We start from the raw sequence: 20,660 nt of genomic DNA, 5'->3' as shown, positions 1-20,660 counted from the left end.
TGTACAGTGGAGTATAGGTTGTACAGTGGTGTATAGGTTGTACAGTGGAGTATAGATAGTACAGAGGTGTATAGATAGTACAGAGGTGTATAGATAGTACAGTGGAGTATAGGATGTACAGTGGAGTATAGGTTGTACAGTGGAGTATAGGATGTACAGTGGAGTATAGGTTGTACAGTGGAGTATAGGTTGTACAGTGGAGTATAGATAGTACAGTAGAGTACAGGTTGTACAGTGGAGTACAGGTTGTACTGTGGAGTATAGGTTGTACAGTGGAGTATAGATAGTACAGAGGTGTATAGGTTGTACAGTGGAGTATAGGTTGTACAGTGGAGTATAGGTTGTACAGTGGTGTATAGATAGTACAGAGGTGTATAGATAGTACAGAAGTGTATAGATAGTACAGTGGAGTATAGGATGTACAGTGGAGTATAGGTTGTACAGTGGGTTATAGGTTGTACAGTGGAGTATAGATAGTACAGAGGTGTATAGATAGTACAGTGGAGTACAGGTTGTACAGTGGAGTATAGGTTGTACAGTGGGTTATAGGTTGTACAGTGGAGTATAGATAGTACAGAGGTGTATAGATAGTACAGTGGAGTACAGGTTGTACAGTGGAGTACAGGTTGTACAGTGGAGTATAGGTTGTACAGTGGAGTATAGGTTGTACAGTGGAGTATAGGTTATACAGTGGAGTATAGGTTGTACAGTGGAGTATAGGATGTACAGTAGAGTACAGGTTGTACAGTGGAGTATAGGTTGTACAGTAGAGTACAGGTTGTACAGTGGAGTACAGGTTGTACAGTGGAGTATAGGTTGTACAGTGGAGTATAGGTTGTACAGAGGTGTATATATAGTACAGAGGAGTATAGGTAGTACAGTGGTGTATAGGTTGTACAGTGGTGTATAGGTTGTACAGTGGAGTATAGGTTGTACAGTGGTGTATAGGTTGTACAGTGGAGTATAGATAGTACAGAGGTGTATAGATAGTACAGAGGTGTATAGATAGTACAGAGGTGTATAGATAGTACAGTGGAGTATAGGATGTACAGTGGAGTATAGGTTGTACAGTGGAGTATAGGATGTACAGTGGAGTATAGGTTGTACAGTGGAGTATAGGTTGTACAGTGAAGTATAGATAGTACAGTAGAGTACAGGTTGTACAGTGGAGTACAGGTTGTACTGTGGAGTATAGGTTGTACAGTGGAGTATAGATAGTACAGAGGTGTATAGGTTGTACAGTGGAGTATAGGTTGTACAGTGGAGTATAGGTTGTACAGTGGTGTATAGATAGTACAGAGGTGTATAGATAGTACAGAAGTGTATAGATAGTACAGTGGAGTATAGGATGTACAGTGGAGTATAGGTTGTACAGTGGGTTATAGGTTGTACAGTGGAGTATAGATAGTACAGAGGTGTATAGATAGTACAGTGGAGTACAGGTTGTACAGTGGAGTACAGGTTGTACAGTGGAGTATAGGTTGTACAGTGGAGTATAGGTTGTACAGTGGAGTATAGGTTATACAGTGGAGTATAGGATGTACAGTAGAGTACAGGTTGTACAGTGGAGTATAGGTTGTACAGTAGAGTACAGGTTGTACAGTGGAGTACAGGTTGTACAGTGGAGTATAGGTTGTACAGTGGAGTATAGGATGTACAGTGGAGTATAGGATGTACAGTAGAGTACAGGATGTACAGTGGAGTATAGGTTGTACAGTGGAGTACAGGTTGTACAGTGGAGTATAGGTTGTACAGTAGAGTACAGGTTGTACAGTGGAGTATAGGTTGTACTGTGGAGTATAGGATGTACAGAAGGTGAGATTTAGGGGCAACAAAGGCTTTTCATTTCTAATTTTTTTTTCTTTTGTAAAGAATGACTTATTCATTTCGAAAGCTTTATAGATCTGAATGAACATCAAATATTTACACAATCGAAAATATATGGAGACAGATGTTTGGAAATTAATATAGAAGTAATGATTGTAATTGTCCCATCACTTTTCTACTGTATAGAACTGATATGATATCTTGCCATCCACATAAAATAGGCTTAGAATAACAGAACTGAAAAGCAGTTTTGATATTTTTCTTTAATCCTTGTATTACCAATATTGTACTGTACAAATAGATTCTAATAAAAATAGCAAACAGGTCAGGCAGGAAGGTTGCGTATGCACAGATATTATTACTTTTGTTTACAGTCAGATTAAATGTGAAGATAGGGTCTAATTGGGTATACCTAAATTTTGCTATTTACGATGGATTGAACTCTACAGGTTAAAATAGAATCATTTGAATGATATATGACTTAGAGAAAAGTGTGTATTTTTTAAACAGAGAGGAAGCAAGCCAATTTGACATGAAAGAAGATCCACTTTGTAAAAAATTTAACACTGAAGTATGAGCTACACTTGATCTCTTACGTCCAGCTAATGGTCACTAAATTGGTCAATGTCCAGTACATATGATAATTGATCCATACCTAACACTCCTAGGACATTTTGATGTTTCTGACTAGATGTCATAACCAGTCTGAAATCATATTAGTAACCATGGTTATGGCCAACATGAGTCCTATCTGAGAAAATTGAACTGAGGAGTTAGGAATATGATACCAGGATTACCAATATTAATAAATGGCACGTGTTTGGAATCTGAGTACAGGGCCATTGGCAAGATAAAATATAAGCAGGTCGATATATTAGGGTGTACCATGAGACAGTTTGATTAGCTTATACAGAGAATAAAGCTTGTTTCACACAGGACCAGCTGATCAGCAGTCAAATGAGGGATGTCAGTCATCCCATTACCAATGGGAAATAATCAAACCTGTGGTCAGGGTTCATGTGTGGATTGGACACAGTGACCGTAATCAAGGTCACTCCTTAAGATATCATTCTGATCAAAACCTGGGGCTTTAGAAAACACTATTGAGTGGGAACTACACTGACTATTCAGTCCTGATTGACCACTGTGTTCTGTGATGAAAACTAGGTTGGCAATCTTATCTGTTGGCAGTTCTATCTGTAGTAAGAAGTCTTTGAGGTGTTCACCACTGGCTGTGTCCACTAAGTCTGGATATGTAACCTTATCTCTGACCAATGGTTGCTGTACAGCAGGGCTTGTCTAGCTGTAAATACCGCTACCTTTAGAGAATCCTTCCACTGTAGTCTAAGATTTAGAGACCTCCTTCTTTGTACTGGAGTCTGGTAAACCATGTAGTCTGGTATCAGACAAGATTTAGAGAATTCTTTATTTTTACTGGAGTCTGGTAAACCATGTAGTCTGGTATCAGACAAGATTTAGAGACCTCCTTCTTTGTACTGGAGTCTGGTAAACCATGTAGTCTGGTATCAGACAAGATTTAGAGACCTTCTTTGTACTGGAGTCTGGTAAACCATGTAGTCTGGTATCAGACAAGATTTAGAGAATTCCTTCTTTGTACTGGAGTCTGGTAAACCATGTAGTCTGGTATCAGACAAGATTTAGAGAATTCCTTCTTTGTACTGGAGTCTGGTAAACCATGTAGTCTGGTATCAGACAAGATTTAGAGAATTCCTTCTTTGTACTGGAGTCTGGTAAACCTTGTAGTCTGGTATCAGACAAGATTTAGAGACTTCCTTCTTTGTACTGGAGTCTGGTAAACCATGTAGTCTGGTATCAGACAAGATTTAGAGACCTCCTTCTTTGTACTGGAGTCTGGTAAACCATGTAGTCTGGTATCAGACAAGATTTAGAGACCTCCTTCTTTGTACTGGAGTCTGGTAAACCATGTAGACTGGTATCAGACAAGATTTAGAGAATTCCTTCTTTGTACTGGAGTCTGGTAAACCATGTAGTCTGGTATCAGACAAGATTTAGAGACCTCCTTCTTTGTACTGGAGTCTGGTAAACCTTGTAGTCTGGTATCAGACAAGATTTAGAGACCTCCTTCTTTGTACTGGAGTCTGGTAAACCTTGTAGTCTGGTATCAGACAAGATTTAGAGAATTCCTTCTTTGTACTGGAGTCTGGTAAACCATGTAGTCTGGTATCAGACAAGATTTAGAGACCTTCCTTCTTTGTACTGGAGTCTGGTAAACCATGTAGTCTGGTATCAGACAAGATTTAGAGACCTCCTTCTTTGTACTGGAGTCTGGTAAACCTTGTAGTCTGGTATCAGACAAGATTTAGAGACCTCCTTCTTTGTACTGGAGTCTAGTAAACCATGTAGTCTGGTATCAGACAAGATTTAGAGACCTCCTTCTTTGTACTGGAGTCTGGTAAACCATGTAGTCTGGTATCAGACAAGATTTAGAGAATTCCTTCTTTGTACTGGAGTCTGGTAAACCATGTAGTCTGATATCAGACAAGATTTAGAGAATTCCTTCTTTGTACTGGAGTCTGGTAAACCATGTAGTCTGGTATCAGACAAGATTTAGAGACCTCCTTCTTTGTACTGGAGTCTGGTAAACCATGTAGTCTGGTATCAGACAAGATTTAGAGACCTCCTTCTTTGTACTGGAGTCTGGTAAACCTTGTAGTCTGGTATCAGACAAGATTTAGAGACCTTCCTTCTTTGTACTGGAGTCTTGTAAACCATGTAGACTGGTATCAGACAAGATTTAGAGAATTCCTTCTTTGTACTGGAGTCTTGTAAACCATGTAGACTGGTATCAGACAAGATTTAGAGACCTTCCTTCTTTGTACTGGAGTCTTGTAAACCATGTAGACTGGTATCAGACAAGATTTAGAGAATTCCTTCTTTGTACTGGAGTCTGGTAAACCATGTAGTCTGGTATCAGACAAGATTTAGAGAACTCCTTCTTTGTACTGGAGTCTGGTAAACCATGTAGACTGGTATCAGACAAGATTTAGAGAATTCCTTCTTTGTACTGGAGATGGTAAACCTTGACGTCTGGAATCGGACAAGATTGAGAGACTCCCTTCCTGGTTGTATGTTATACCATATTGTATTATATAATGTGTGGTTGAGTGGCACAGTGGTATCACACTTGCCCTTCACCTAGGCAGTTTGATTCTCCAATCACACATGAAAACATGCAGGGTCTTTTGCCCAAGTATGTGAGTTTTTCTCTGGTTTCCTCCCACAGTAAGACTCCTTCAGCAAATCCAGCCAGGCCAACACAAGTGTTTAATATAAGTTGATATAAGTTGTTTTACAGTTGGCTTAAAATAGATAAAGTTTATTTTTATTTTCATTTTTTTATGCTGTACTGAAATGAAGGCGGAATAAACAGTCTGCCAAGATGAATTAATTGTTTATGTCTGTATTCTTCATTGTTCTTGATGCACTTTCGAAGTAACACTTAAGTTAAAGATGTTGAATATTTAGCAATTTTATTTTCTGAACAATGATAGAAATAAGGGTATTAGGTTTGGGATACATACGAATGATCCAGATCCTGTTTGAACTAAACATGAATGAAAAATTTCCCTCTCAAGTGTTTTTATTCCCCACTGGGAACTGGGAGGGCAGGCATGACTTGGGGTTGTGTCCATCCTTCCTTCAATCTTCCCACACATTATCTTGTCTGGGCTCCATCATCTACACTACTTACACTGGCACTTTATACTTGGGACATGGATTCACTAGGAGAGGTAAGGTGTCATGAGTCAAAATTAGGTCACTCAGAACTTCATTTTGACCTTTGACCTATATCAAAGGAAAAATTTGTTCAAGCTCTATTACATATTCACATAAACTTATATGTTGATCTTTGACCAACATCAAAGAAAAAGTTTGTCAGGGCTGTATCTCATAGAACAAGTTTGTTTATTACAAATTATCATCTCTGTATTCTTGGCATAGATTTTTTCACATCTGATGGGGGGCTGAAACTCACAAAATTGTCTTGTTTCATGAGCTGGAGAAAAAAATGGATTTTTACAGCCCAAATGGACCTCTTGCTTGTCCAGGTATCCAAGTTTGTATTCATGCACTTCTTAGAAACTAAATTTATTTTTGGCCTAAGGAATATTTGGTTTATAAGAATGTATGAATAGGTTTATACCTCTGATTGGTCATTATTGCTTTTGTAATGATTGTGTGTTAGTAGCTGTCCCTTTGGGGATCGACTTTGTCTTTAAATTTCAATATGAGGCCATGATAGGAAGGAATGTGGTAATCGGACTGAGTGTGACACCACAGGGATAGAACCTGTTACAACTCAGCAAGGAGTGTTTCTCTGTATGTATCGCCAGGAGGATTCCTCGGAGAATCCTTAATACAATAATAGAGGTTGATTGTCAGCATTTCGGCTTAGCGTCATGACCATGTATGAGTATTGGTATTTGGAGTATCACATTAAGCCCACCTACTCGATCACTAGGGCAAACTGTTGGTACACCACTTACTCATTTAATGTGTAATTGAATTTACATGTTGCTATTAATTCTTTCAATTGAATGACAATGATAATACCCTTGATCCTACAAACTCACAAATGACTTTGATTTTCTGCTGGTATTGTATAAGCTAATTACCATTGCGGGAATACGCCATGTAAAACAAGACACTATTGTATTGATGGAAACCCTTTCACAAAGGACTTTGCTATTGATTTGGAACAAAAACAGGCAATTTCATCCTTTGTAAAATTAACTTCACAAACATGCTGTAATTATTTGTTTGTCCTCTGTAATGGTTGGACAACATTGTTACTGTCTTAGATTTGTAGATTGTTTATATCTCGGGGTCTTTCAGTAAGTCTGGATAATTCTGTTATACTTTAAAAAAGTTTCTGTAATGACCAACACCAAATAGAAATCATTATGGAAACAAAATAAAACCCAATGCCTAATGTCCTAAGAAATGTGTCTTTGTATTAAACATTGGCTCCTGTGAGGATCATTGATCTTACATTTAGACATCTCCTCGATTGAGGATTTTTGTTGTCATATAACCATTGACTCCAGTTAGGATTTATAATCTTACTTTAAACACTGGCTCCAGTTAGGGGTTCTGACCATACATTAAACATCACTCTAGTTAGGGGTTCTGACCATACATTAAACATTACTCTAGTGAAGAGTTCTGACCATACATTAAACACGGCTCCAGTTAGGGGTTCTGACCATACATTAAACATTACTCTAGTTAGGGGTTCTGACCATACATTAAACATCACTCTAGTTAGGGGTTCTGACCATACATTAAACATTACTCTAGTTAGGGGTTCTGACCATACATTAAACATTACTCTAGTGAAGAGTTCTGATCATACATTAAACATTACTCTAGTGAAGAGTTCTGATCATACATTAAACATCACTCTAGTAAGGGGTTCTGACAATACATTAAACATCACTCTAGTGAAGAGTTCTGATCATACATTAAACATTGCCCTAGTTAGGGGTTCTGACCATACATTAAACATTGCTCTAGTTAGGAATTCTGACCATACATTAAACATTACTCTAGTTAGGGGTTCTGACCACACATTAAACATTGCTCTAATTAAGAGTTCTGACCATACATTAAACATTACTCTAGTTAGGGGTTCTGACCATACATTAAACATTGCTCTAGTTAGGAGTTTTAACTGAACATTAAACATTGCTCTAGTTAAGAGTTCTGACCATACATTAAGCATTACTCTAGTTAGGGGTTCTGACCATACATTAAACATAACTCTAGTTCAGAGTTCTGACCATACATTAAACATTGCTCTAGTGAAGAGTTCTGACCGTACATTAAACATTGTTCTAATTAAATATTGCTCTAGTTAAGAGTTTTGGCCCAGTTAGGTTTCAGACCATACATTAAACATTGCTCTAGTTAGGAATTCTGACCATACATTAAATATTGCTCTTGTTAGGAGTTCTGACCATACATTAAATATTGCTCTTGTTAGGAGTTTTGACCATACATTAAACATTACTCTAGTTAGGGGTTCTGACCATACATTAAACATTACTCTAGTAAGGAGTTCTGACCGTACATTAAACATTACTCTAGTTAGGGGTTCTGACCGTACATTAAACATTACTCTAGTTAGGGGTTCTGACCGTACATTAAACATTACTCTAGTTAAGAGGTTTGGCTTGGCCTTGTGCCTTATGTCTCCCTGACAAATGTCCTCAAATGACCCCAGCTTTTATGATGTCTCCTTGACAACTGTCCTCATATGACCCTGGCTGTTAGTGTCTCACTGACAACTGTCCTCATATGACCCTGGCTGTTAGTGTCTCCTTGACAACTGTCCTCAAATGACCCTGGCTGTTAGTGTCTCCCAGACTACTGTCCTCATATGACCCTGGCTGTTAGTGTCTCCCAGACTACTGTCCTCATATGACCCTGGCTGTTAGTGTCTCCCAGACTACTGTCCTCATATGACCCTGGCTGTTAGTGTCTCCCAGACTACTGTCCTCATATGACCCTGGCTGTTATTGTCTCCCAGACTACTGTCCTCATATGACCCTGGCTGTTAGTGTCTCCCAGACGTCTGTCCTCATATGACCCTGGCTGTTAGTGTTTCCCAGACTACTGTCCTCATATGACCCTGGCTGTTGCAAGGGCATTAACTCTATACATGGAACTGAATTAAGTATTTTGAACAATATTTTATCAGCACTAAATATGTATTATCTTTGCGTTAGTTGGACATTTATCTATGCTTCGCTAATGTTCCTACGCAGCAAAACTTTGCATTGGCACTGTGCCAAAACATATTGCCACTAAATCAAATCACAATTGTCTAAACTAAAACAATACTCTCTAATTTCTAAAAAAAAACAACTTCCAAATTGATCAATTGTCAAATGTTTAAACCCATTTCTTTTTCAATTTGCATTCCATTATCAGTTTTTTCCTTGGATTTTACTATTGATCGTAAAAGTTTTGAACCTCCATGGCGCCACCAAAAAAATCACAAATGACAGCCTCGTTACGCTTTAGATGTATATATAGATGAGGGTTGTAGGAAAAATTGGCAGGCTTCAGCTACAAGGTGTTTGTTCGAAAAATAAAATGTCTGCTTGGAAAATTTGATCTTGCGACCAAGCAGTCTAAGTCACTTTGCCTAGGTTTATTTTTGAAGTCCAGACAGATGTTTTGTGAGTGCTTATAGATGGTCCTCAATTAGACGTCCATGTAAGCTGGCTATTATGTATATCACAGACTGGGGAAAGAATATACATTTCTCGTCCTTAAGAATTCCAACAAAATTGGGGGTCTAAAGTCATCTCGGGATCACGAACAAGGTTTGGCATGTGTACAAATGGCATTTACAAGTAAAACATGTGTTTCACTTTCTATCCTTGTATTTTTGTATCATGGAAATATGACTTATGATTCATATTGGCAGGGCAATACAGGGATAGGAGTACTAGTTTAGAGTATATACCTATTAGAACTAGCAGATTATTGGCCGATACCTTTCTCTCAGCAGCAGGACACAGGATGAAAAACAACAGCTGGTAATAGACAGGAATGGTTGGGGATCTCCTGTGTTACTAGTCCTCCTGGCCTGACATCAGTCTGCTGACTTTGAACCCATACCACTCAGATTGGTTGGTTCTAGCCCACATCCAAATGATAAAATATATACACAGCTACCGTATTTACTCATATAATTGATAATAAGACATTAATGCACGACATTCTTACAATATAATTGATAATAAGATATTAATGCACGACATTCTAACAAATGATTAATTCCATTACTGTTGCCTCACCTACTTGAAGAGAATTATAGGTGACAATTTGCCTATGTGAATTGCCCATTGCCTAGATGTCCTAAGGGGCCGCGGTGGCCGAGTGGTTAAGGTGTCCCGACACTTTATCACTAGCCCTCCACCACTGGGTTGCAAGTTCGAAACCTACGTGGGGCAGTTGCAAGGTACTGACCGTAGGCCGGTGGTTTTTCTCCGGCTTTCCTCCACCTACAAAACCTGGCACGTCCTTAAATGACTCTGGCTGTTAATAGGACGTTAAACAAAAACAAACCAAACAAACCAAACCAAAGCCTAGATGTCCCCATGTCATCAACTTTTTCCTTGAAACAACTTCTCAATAACAAAGAAGTGTAGAATCATGAAATTAGGCCAATATAGCATGTTGAGATCATAGGGCTTCCAAGTTCATTTAAAAGTCACGGGGTCAAATATGATTCCCAAGGTCATGATACTAATGATCAGCAGCATTTTGGGATCAACCAACTAAATTCCCTACAGAAAGCTAAATTCAGCAAAGGTCCAAATGGTTTAAACATCCACAAAACAAATGTAAAAATTAATACATGATGCATTGAGTAAATGCTTTTAAGCCTATTGAATGAAAAGGTGACAATGCAGTACTGGGAGGAATATACAGACATCAGGCCCGTTTGGCCATTTGAATATTCTTATATAATCATTGTGTTTGAAGGAAAGATATTAATGAAGACATCATATGCTTTATGTATGACTGATATTCAAATATATGTATTCCTGCATCTTATTTATACTTCATTACAATATCATCCATATATCTTAAAACAATAATATTTCGTAAATATGGTATACATTAACAACAGCTGGCTTAAAGACAACTGACTCCGCTGTTTCTCCTACTTGAATCAATTTCTAGTTTGGAATAAATTCTAATTTGAAAGATAAATGCACATATGTTGTCTGTCCTGTCAAGTTCCATCCTATACCATTTTAAATCAAGGACACATCTCGAGAACTTTCGACACCTCACGTATCATAACATCATCATACAAGCTCTTTACCTTTTGAGATTCTGGTAGTCATTATAATAGTCAGGGTTAGAGGGTCAAAGGTCATGCATGCACATCTGATCTGATAGGATATCTGATGGAACTGTCAAGGTCCATGTTACTTTTTATCGGTAATCACTGAAATATTTATAATGATGTCACTTAGCATCTTTGTTTTATTGGTGATTTTGTTAAAACCAAACACAGGGATTATTATGGTAGTGATTACTGTCGTTTATATTATCTAAGGCGCAGGAGCATTCATGTCTTACAGACTATTGTTCTAGTTTATGATACCAATGATAAGATATACAAACGCAATTGTTTTCTTATGAATAAAAAAAATGAAGTTATACAGTCAAAAACTATGCACATCTTGTTTTGTATCCCAGTACAAAAGTAATTTGTCAGACTTCATAACCTTGATCCACTTCAAGGTCATATACATTTGTATGTTAAATTCTGTAAAGACGACTATATGGAATTCTTGTTCTAATGAATATTGAAATTTTCTTATCATCTATAGTGGAGCTGAATTATTTCTGTATTTATGTATTGAGCCATGAAGGACCAAACACACATTTTGACTTGGGGTGGACTTATAACACAACTGTGAAATATGTAAATATCTTTTTTATTCAAATCATCCCTACATCTGTGGCCTGTCAATCGTCCATATGTAAACAATCTTTTTTATCGCTATTACTTGAAAAGGCTAGAGGGATATTTCTCAAACTTTACATGTAAGTTCCCTTTAGTCCCTAGTTGTGCCAATTCAATTTTGATTCTGATCAGGATAAACAAAATTTTGGTTAAGCAGCCATGTTGGATTTTGACAATTGAAGTTTGTTATCACTATTTCTCGAAAAACTTCACATGTAGGTTTCTGTTGGTACCATAAGTTGTACCGATTTCATTTTAAGTTGATCGTTATGGGGAAAACAAATTGGCCGATTGGCTATAACATCTTGGATTTTGACTATTGAAATTTATTTTTGATATTTCTGGGAAATAACTGGAGGGATATTTCTCAGTCTACTCATACAGTTTGCCCTTGGTACTTCGTTACGTCCATTCAATTTTGAGTCTGATTGGGAAGACCAAATGGCCAAGAGACAGCCATCTTAGATTTTGACAGTCAAAATTTGTTTTTGATACATTTTCGAAAGTTCTTTATAGATCTTTCTTAAACTTCATATGTAGGTTCCCCATTTTATTAAGTGATTAAGAGGAAGATAGGGAAAGAAGGGAAAAATGGAGAAAAGATCAGTCTTCCATATGGCTGATCAAGATCATTCAATGGTGGCTACCAAGATCCCTCTAGGATCTTTTGTTTAATACTGATCTACTGTTTTTTGGGAGCCCAATTTGTAAGAATCTATAAAAATTTTCACAATTTTGACAGTATATTTCTATTTTGCATGACAAACAACACATAATTTCCTATATGCAATATTCAAGCATGCACACACCATTTTTTTTATTTTTCTGGTTTTATACCAAGGGTTATTATGCATGCATAGATCTGTATCCCTATCTAAAATTTACTACTGTGAAATCTATGAAGGAATTAGCTTTATCTGGAACCTCCTGAATCTTGAATAGATTGTATCATAATCTTACTTTAAAAAAAACATTTACATGTGTATATAAACTTCCATGTAAATGCATCACATATATTGAGAGTTAAGAGCCCAGGTAATCTCCAGGGATGGAAATAGACTACATTAGTTTATCAGGTGCTACAGACACGGCACTGTACTTCAGAAACTCAACTATACTGTGATATTGAGTGCTTTGATCCCTCAGATGATGTCAGGAAGTCACAGTGTTGTCTTACAAAAATAATCTCAGCTCTAACCATAGGGTCTTCAGTGACGTCTTGGATTATGTTACCTGCTGAGAAATTCTAAATATTGGTTCTCAAAGACTCTATCTAGGTGTAAACAGTTCCTCAGTGCACAGATGAAATGCTTTTTTCTTTTTTCTATATCATTCAAACCCAGGCATTTCTTATAAGTTGTATAGGATTGCAACACGTTTCTTTTATTGATCAAATGTAAGTAATTTCAAGCGAAGATATACTAGACAAATAAATGCAAGACTGTGATAAAGGCTCACATGAACGTTTCATACAGCCCACTCATGGCCCTGCCCAGAATTCATTTGAATCAATATCTATAAGAATTAGGCTTGATTCAATATATCACTGTGATTGTACGGGTTGAAAAGGAAATAGTGTTGGGTATCTCTTCAGTACAGTTCGGATATACATGCTCATAGGAACTTTTTACTCCACGTGTTATTAGGAGATTCGCATTTATTCTTCAGCGATATACGTGTTATTAGGACATATACTCCACATGTTATTAGGAGATTCGCATTTATTCTTTAGTGATTTACTTGTTGTTAGGAGATACACATTTATTCTTTAGTGATTTACTTGTTGTTAGGAGAAACACATTTATTCTTTAGTGATTTACTTGTTATTAGGAGAAACACATTTATTCTTTAGTGATACACTTGTTATTTGGAGAAACACATTTATTCTTTAGTGGTTTACTTGTTATTAGGAGAAACACATTTATTCTTTAGTGATACACTTGTTATTAGGGGATACACTTTTATTCTTTAGTGATACACTTGTTTTATTAGGAGATAAATGTTGATTCATTGGCAATACACGTTACATTTTGCTGCACATAAATACATGTTAAACAGCAATCCTTCAGGGCAATATATCTCAACAGGATATATGTGCTATTAGGAGATGTATTTTTACTGGTGGAAATATGTTTTATAAGCCAATACGTGTATACATATACTAAGAGATATATGTTATTTGATGATAATTTTTTAAGGTGATAGATTAACAAAAATATTGGTTGATGTATTATGTCAGATTTGTTGACATACTCGTCAGGAGATTTAAGGAACATCAGTCGGAATCTGATGTCAAGGGGAGATAATTGGATTTTAAAGAAGATTGAACTGTGCCAATTAGAAAAATGTCTATGGACCATATATTAACAGCTGGGAGATAAATAAGGAAATGTGCAAGGCGACAAATATTAAGGGGAAGTAATTGTGTATAGGAAATATCAGATTGATGTTTCAGTATATCAAGTGGTATAGCAGTATGAATAAAAAGAATACATGTTAATATTTAAGGAGATTAATGGGAGATAACCATATTTATAAGATACATGTAAATTATGATCAGTTGGACATGAGGAAAGGTTTTCAATGTTTACATGGGTTTTCAGAATAAGCAGTTAGAAATTCATGAGATATTAAACAATAGGAGAGTAACGTTTCATTATTTACATTTCATTGTGTATTAAGTCAAAGGATACCCGAGAAGTTTTCAGAAGTCAGTGTGAAATGTTAAATCTGGATGACTTAAATAGGGACATATATGTGAGAACATATACAGCAGACATATATGTCAATATTTGTTTTAGAAGACTTACATACCTTGACAACTGTAACAGGCTCAGGAATTGATTCAAATAGTTTGTAAGTAATTCTTTTGTGAAGAAAAACCGGGTTTACATTTGAATTTGCAAATTGTTATCGGCCATAGTGGGATAGAATATCTTAATGAGTTGTTGTGGTGTTTACGGCTAAAGCCCCAACATCTTATCACACCGTGTGGAGCTGACAAGGCAAGTAGACAGTCAAAAACAAGCAGTTAGAACAGACACAACTAGTTGTTTTATACAGGACAATTCAAGGAACACTAACAGGAATTGATATTGTAGAATTACCTTAGTATAGGACACTGTTGCAGAGACTTATATGAGAGAGGTTGTGTAGATGTTGGACCCCTCTATCACAGACTGTAGTATAGAGGCTGTTCAATGACTGTGTATACACAACAGTGCATAACACTGTGTAACATACTACAGTACAAGGGGAAAATAACGGCTTCACATTAGCTGACAGCCTGATTGAAGTATATCAAATTTTGTGTGTTTGTGTGTTTAATCATAATAAGTCAGTCATGAGACGAATGGAGATTTATCATGACCTAGAAAATTCGGAGTTAGACGACGTTTTTCCACCGACAAACTCTGTGAGTTCCGAGATGGATTCTAGTACAGTTAAAAGTGTTGGTGTTATTGAACAACTATTGCAAAGTCAATGTGGAAATGGTTCAGGTGATCTTACAGATACAAGGGGACACCTCGGACAGACCTCCTTGGAGAGTCTTCACTCTAATGTTACCAGATCACGATCTTTTAAAACAAAAAATAGCTCATTCTTCAGTTTGGGACGGTCACTGTCACTAAAACGGGAACCAGGAACAGGGCGTGTGTTCAGGTAAAGTGTATTATATTTGATGAATGTCTGTTATGTTAAGTGAGAGAGAGATGCATTTCTTTTACGATTTATACCTTGATTAGTGCACCTAGCTGTAAATAAACCTACCTAATTGGCACCCACCTGTATACAGGTAGCATTTACTTCACATCATCCTGGAATCCGAGTAATTTATACTTTCTGTTTTAAATCTCAGATTGGATTTTACATCTGTATATGTTTTTCCATATGACTGGCTGCTTAAACGATTTTCAATCATATTTGAAATTAAGATAATAAAATATCAACAAATTAAGTTAAATTCTTTATCAATAGATAACTATAATAAAACAGACATAAATTGAATTCAAATCATTAAAGTCGGTATAAGTTGTACTATTAAAAATATAATACCAGATATTTAAACATTGTAAAGCGTTCTGACAGATGTTTTTGACAAAGATCTATTATTAAAGGGTCACGGAAGGGTCAGAAAGCATGTGTGTCATTACACAGTTTCATGGAAAGTTGACATACTACTACGTCATGTCGCCCTGGGGGCTCAGTAGAGATCCTATCCCTAATTTTAAGGTGTATTTTGTATTCATGTAATAATGCACTTTTGTCTGGGGAGGGAGAGAACACCTGGAGAGTAGTAAAGATACTGTGAGTATTCTAACGATTGACAAATGATTACAAGAGGTTAACTTGTAGGGTTACTCCGTATACAACACAAAATATTGTTATATTTCAATAGGAACTTTTTCGGTTTATAAGTCATATCTTAATTAGAAATATTTGATGGTAGTATTATGTAGTTGGAGTGTAGTATATTTGATGGTAGTATTATGTAGTTGGAGTGTAGTATATTTGATGGTAGTATTGTGTAGTTGGAGTGTAGTATATTTTATGGTAGTATTGTGTAGTTGGAGTGTAGTATATTTGATGGTAGTATTGTGTAGTTGGAGTGTAGTATATTTGATGGTAGTATTGTGTAGTTGGAGTGTATTATATTTGATGGTAGTATTGTGTAGTTGGAGTGTATTATATTTGATGGTAGTATTGTGTAGTTGGAGTGTAGTATATTTGATGGTAGTATTATGTAGTTGGAGTGTAGTATATTTGATGGTAGTATTGTGTAGTTGGAGTGTAGTATATTTGATGGTAGTATTATGTAGTTGGAGTGTAGTATATTTGATGGTAGTATTGTGTAGTTGGAGTGTAGTATATTTAATGGTAGTATTGTGTAGTTGGGAGTGTATTATATTTTATATTGATTTATCATCTGCTTCTAATATCTCATTTGCAATTTTTTGGTTGGAATTATATTTTATTCTTAAAACAACTAATATTGAAGAAGGTATTGTTTTTTGTGACAACTGTATGAAATCTGTATTTGTTATAAGTTACACACCCCGCTTTGTACAGCGTTTATGTAACCAAGGGTTGTACACTTGTCGCTGTAGTTTTCCTGAAATATTGTGTGGTTAATATGTTACAAGTGTTGCTATATAGTACAGACAGCTCTTAGTTCAAGTGTAAATATTTGTGTCCTCTTGTGTAAGTATTAAACTCAAATAATATACAATTGGTCACACTTAGATTTGAAGCTAGTGCTTCTGGAAAATTCTACATCAATCAAATATGCATAGAGGAAAACACCTGTATAAATTTGTATCAAGATATTGGTTTCTAGTTTAACAAGAGACCCTATATAGTCTTATGAAAAACAGACCTTCAACTTCATACCAGTGTATGAATTGCTTAGTACCTGTATAACCAGACCTCAAAATAAACACATTTTGATGTAAGTCAAAGTTGTAAAATTTTATCCAGACTGTTGTGATAAATTGAAAAATAGATGGGTGTAGATTTTAAATACAAAATACAAAATATTCATGTTCTTAAAAACACATAATGTTAAGCTGTTAATGCTTAATGCAAATGAACCCAAAAATGTATAAAGTGTTCACCAATGAAAAGTTTGTGAAAAGAATTGTTAGCTTGATATTATATTCATGAAAACACATTTCAGCTTTAATCTCCAAATGTTCCAGAAGATGTGCTGTATTCATTAACTTCAGAAATGTTTGAAGAGAAGTTTTATAAAACATGGCAACAATCATCAGAAAAGGTTATTTTTTACAAGATTTGAAAATATTTTCATTTTAGTTGCCAGAAACAAAATGGAAAAGGTCATGAAGAATTTAAAGTAATATTTTTCAAATGATATTGATGTTTTCCTTTCGTGACAATATTCAGTTAAAACTATGCAAGTTAGGTCGCAAAAATTTTCTTCAGTTGTTATGATAATGATAATATTTTCCTTCAAAATCCTTTAAGCTATGAAATACATATATGTACATGGTAGCATATGTAATGTCCAATTACAAAAAGGAAACACTTAGGACCCGAAGAAAAGATCGGATGATACTAGTGTGTTTTAAAGCTGATGTTTGTAGCCCACTGGGGCCATGCCAGCTGGTATCTCAATCTGGCATGTGCCCCCTCCTCCTTCAACTCCCATCTCAAGTAAAAAACACCTCTGATGTAGATAATACTACTATCATGAGGTAAACTTTAAATTCAGTTAAGTGCATGATCAGTATGTAAATATTTGGACAGTTTAACTGGCTTCCATTCAGTTCATATCTTAGATGTTTCTGTTTACATTTTGAAACATGAGAACTTTCCAGGTGTTAAATTGATTGGCAGAGGTTGTCTATTTCAGAAATGGATCAGTAAAATTTAGTGTGGTCATATATTTCTGAAATATGGATTTCACTGACAGGAAATACCTAATGTCAGTGAAACATACAGGGGATTTGTCTTTCTTTTGGAGGCTGACAGATAGTCCTATTATCGTTTGTTCTAAATAATTCATGTAGTTTCTGTGGCATGGCATACTAAAACAAAACCAAAAGATGGCTGCTTTATCAATTATGCACATGGTTGTGAAAATGAAATTAGCATCATCACAATAAAGTACAACATTTTTGTTATACCATATTGAGTGAATAAACTCTGTCTGCATTTTTTGAATGGGGGAATGTAAAGAGGTTTATTTCAAAATGCAAGTTCTGGGTAACATAGATCCACTGATTAATATATTGTTTAAGTGACTGAAGTTAATTATGATGCATATATACCAACAGATGGGTCATGTTTTTTAGGTCAATTATATCAACTGTTGGACTATGTATATATGTACAGATGTAGGTATTTACAGGTAGGGCAGATGGGACAGTTATTGCATGATAATATACACATCTAGTACATGTAACCAGGTACGAAGTTTCATCAATGCAGTATCAGCCTAAGTCAGGTTAATATTGGCTGATCACGGAATTAGGTGCTTTCAGACGTAAACATTCACAGGTCGAGTAGTACACTCCTCACCTCTGAGTCTACGACCCACATCAAGTTTCATTAACTAGATTTTCTTATCTCTGGTAAATTACCCAGTTTCATGAGTTATTCTGCCTATGCATAAATTGACGTTGATTAAAACATTATGATATGCAGAACTCATTCAGTAAACAAAGAGCCTTCACTTGGCTAAACTTTAGTGTATACTAGAAATCTTACACAAAACTGTGCCCTTTTTCTCACCTTTGGCACCTCAGTACAGTGGTCACCTGTGTAATGGGGGCACCTCAGTACAGTGGTCACCTGTGTGTTGTAGGCACCTCAGTATAGTGGTCACCTGTGTGTTGTGGGCACCTCAGAACAGTGGTCACCTGTGTATTGTAGGCACCTCAATACAGTGGTCACCTGTGTATTGTAGGCACCTCAATACAGTGGTCACCTGTGTATTGTAGGCACCTCAATACAGTGGTCACCTGTGTATTGTAGGCACCTCAGTACAGTGGTCACCTGTGTATTTTAGGAACCTCAGTACAGTGGTCACCTGTGTATTATAGGTACCTCAGTACAGTGGTCACCTGTGTATTATAGGCACCTCAGTATAGTGGTCACCTGTGTATTGTAGGCACCTCAGTACAGTGGTCACCTGGGTATTGTAGGCACCTCAGTATAGTGGTCACCTGTGTATTGTAGGAACCTCAGTACAGTGGTCACCTGTGTATTGTAGGCACCTCAGTATAGTGGTCACCTGTGTATTGTAGGCACCTCAGTATAGTGGTCACCTGTGTATTGTAGGCACCTCAGTATAGTGGTCACCTGTGTATTGTAGGAACCTCAGTACAGTGGTCACCTGTGTATTGTAGGCACCTCAGTATAGTGGTCACCTGTGTATTGTAGGCACCTCAGTATAGTGGTCACCTGGGTATTATAGGCACCTCAGTACAGTGGTCACCTGTGTATTGTAGGCACCTCAGTACAGTGGTCACCTGTGTATTATAGGTACCTCAGTACAGTGGTCACCTGTGTATTATAGGTACCTTAGTACAGTGGTCACCTGTGTAAGGAACCTATCAGTGGTACCTGTTATTATAGTCCCTAAGTGGCCTTTTTGTAGCCACCTACAGTATGTGGTCACTGTGATGTATGGCACCTCATACAGTGTCACCCTGCATTGAGCACCTGCATATACAGTGGTCACCGTGTATTGTACACCTGTATATGTCACCTTTACCCATACAGTGACCACCTGTACTACAGTATAATACCTCTAACCACTTGTCCTGTGTATTATAGGCACCTCAGTATAGTGGTCACCTGTGTATTGTAGGCACCTCAGTATAGTGGTCACCTGTGTATTGTAGGCACCTCAGTATAGTGGTCACCTGTGTATTGTAGGCACCTCAGTACAGTGGTCACCTGTGTATTGTAGGCACCTCAGTATAGTGGTCACCTGTGTATTGTAGGCACCTCAGTATAGTGGTCACCTGGGTATTATAGGCACCTCAGTACAGTGGTCACCTGTGTATTATAGGCACCTCAGTACAGTGGTCACCTGTGTATTATAGGTACCTTAGTACAGTGGTCACCTGTGTAAAGGAGGCATATCAGTGTTGACCTGTATATTATAGTCACCTGTGTATTGTGATAGGTGGCCTTATTTTCTTACCACCCTACTCCAGTATTGTGATTGCCTATCCATATATATATATATACCTTCTACCCATTGACAGTGACCACCTGTATCCACATGTATATATACCTTCTACCCATTGACAGTGACCACCTGTATCTACATATATATATATACCTTCTACCCATTGACGGTGGCCACCTGTATCTACATGTATATATACCTTCTACCCATTGACAGTGACCACCTGTATCTACATGTATATATACCTTCTACCCATTGACAGTGACCACCTGTATCTACATGTATATATATACCTTCTACCCATTGACATTGACCACCTGTATCTACATGTATATATACCTTCTACCCATTGACAGTGACCACCTGTATCCATATATATATATATACCTTCTACCCATTGACAGTGACCACCTGTATCTATATGTATATATACCTTCTACCCATTGACATTGACCACCTGTATCTATATGTATATATACCTTCTACCCATTGACAGTGACCACCTGTATCTATATGTATATATATACCTTCTACCCATTGACAGTGACCACCTGTATCTACATGTATATATACCTTCTACCCATTGACAGTAACCACCTGTATCTATATGTATATATACCTTCTACCCAT

The 20,660-nt window shown here is 36.8% G+C and overlaps 1 protein-coding gene across 5 annotated transcripts in view; it reads left to right on the top strand.

The window, feature by feature from the left end:
* The window catches only part of LOC117325438 (cAMP-specific 3',5'-cyclic phosphodiesterase 4C-like), a 343,137-nt gene that overhangs the window by 175,168 nt on the left and 147,309 nt on the right, over nucleotides 1–20,660 (top strand). Inside the window, exon 1 of one of the 5 annotated variants that reach the window (XM_033881644.1) lies at nucleotides 14,555–15,031. The exons of the other annotated variants lie outside the window; for them this stretch is intronic. Coding sequence (XP_033737535.1) covers nucleotides 14,712–15,031 — 320 coding nt within the window. The 5' untranslated portion in view covers nucleotides 14,555–14,711. Of the gene's footprint in view, nucleotides 1–14,554; nucleotides 15,032–20,660 lie in introns of those variants that run through there. 5 annotated transcript variants of the gene reach the window in all.

This window comes from Pecten maximus, chromosome 4 (assembly GCF_902652985.1).
Source record: "Pecten maximus chromosome 4, xPecMax1.1, whole genome shotgun sequence".
Classification (NCBI taxonomy): Eukaryota; Metazoa; Mollusca; class Bivalvia; order Pectinida; family Pectinidae; genus Pecten; species Pecten maximus.
This window is presented reverse-complemented; position numbering and strand designations above follow the sequence as displayed.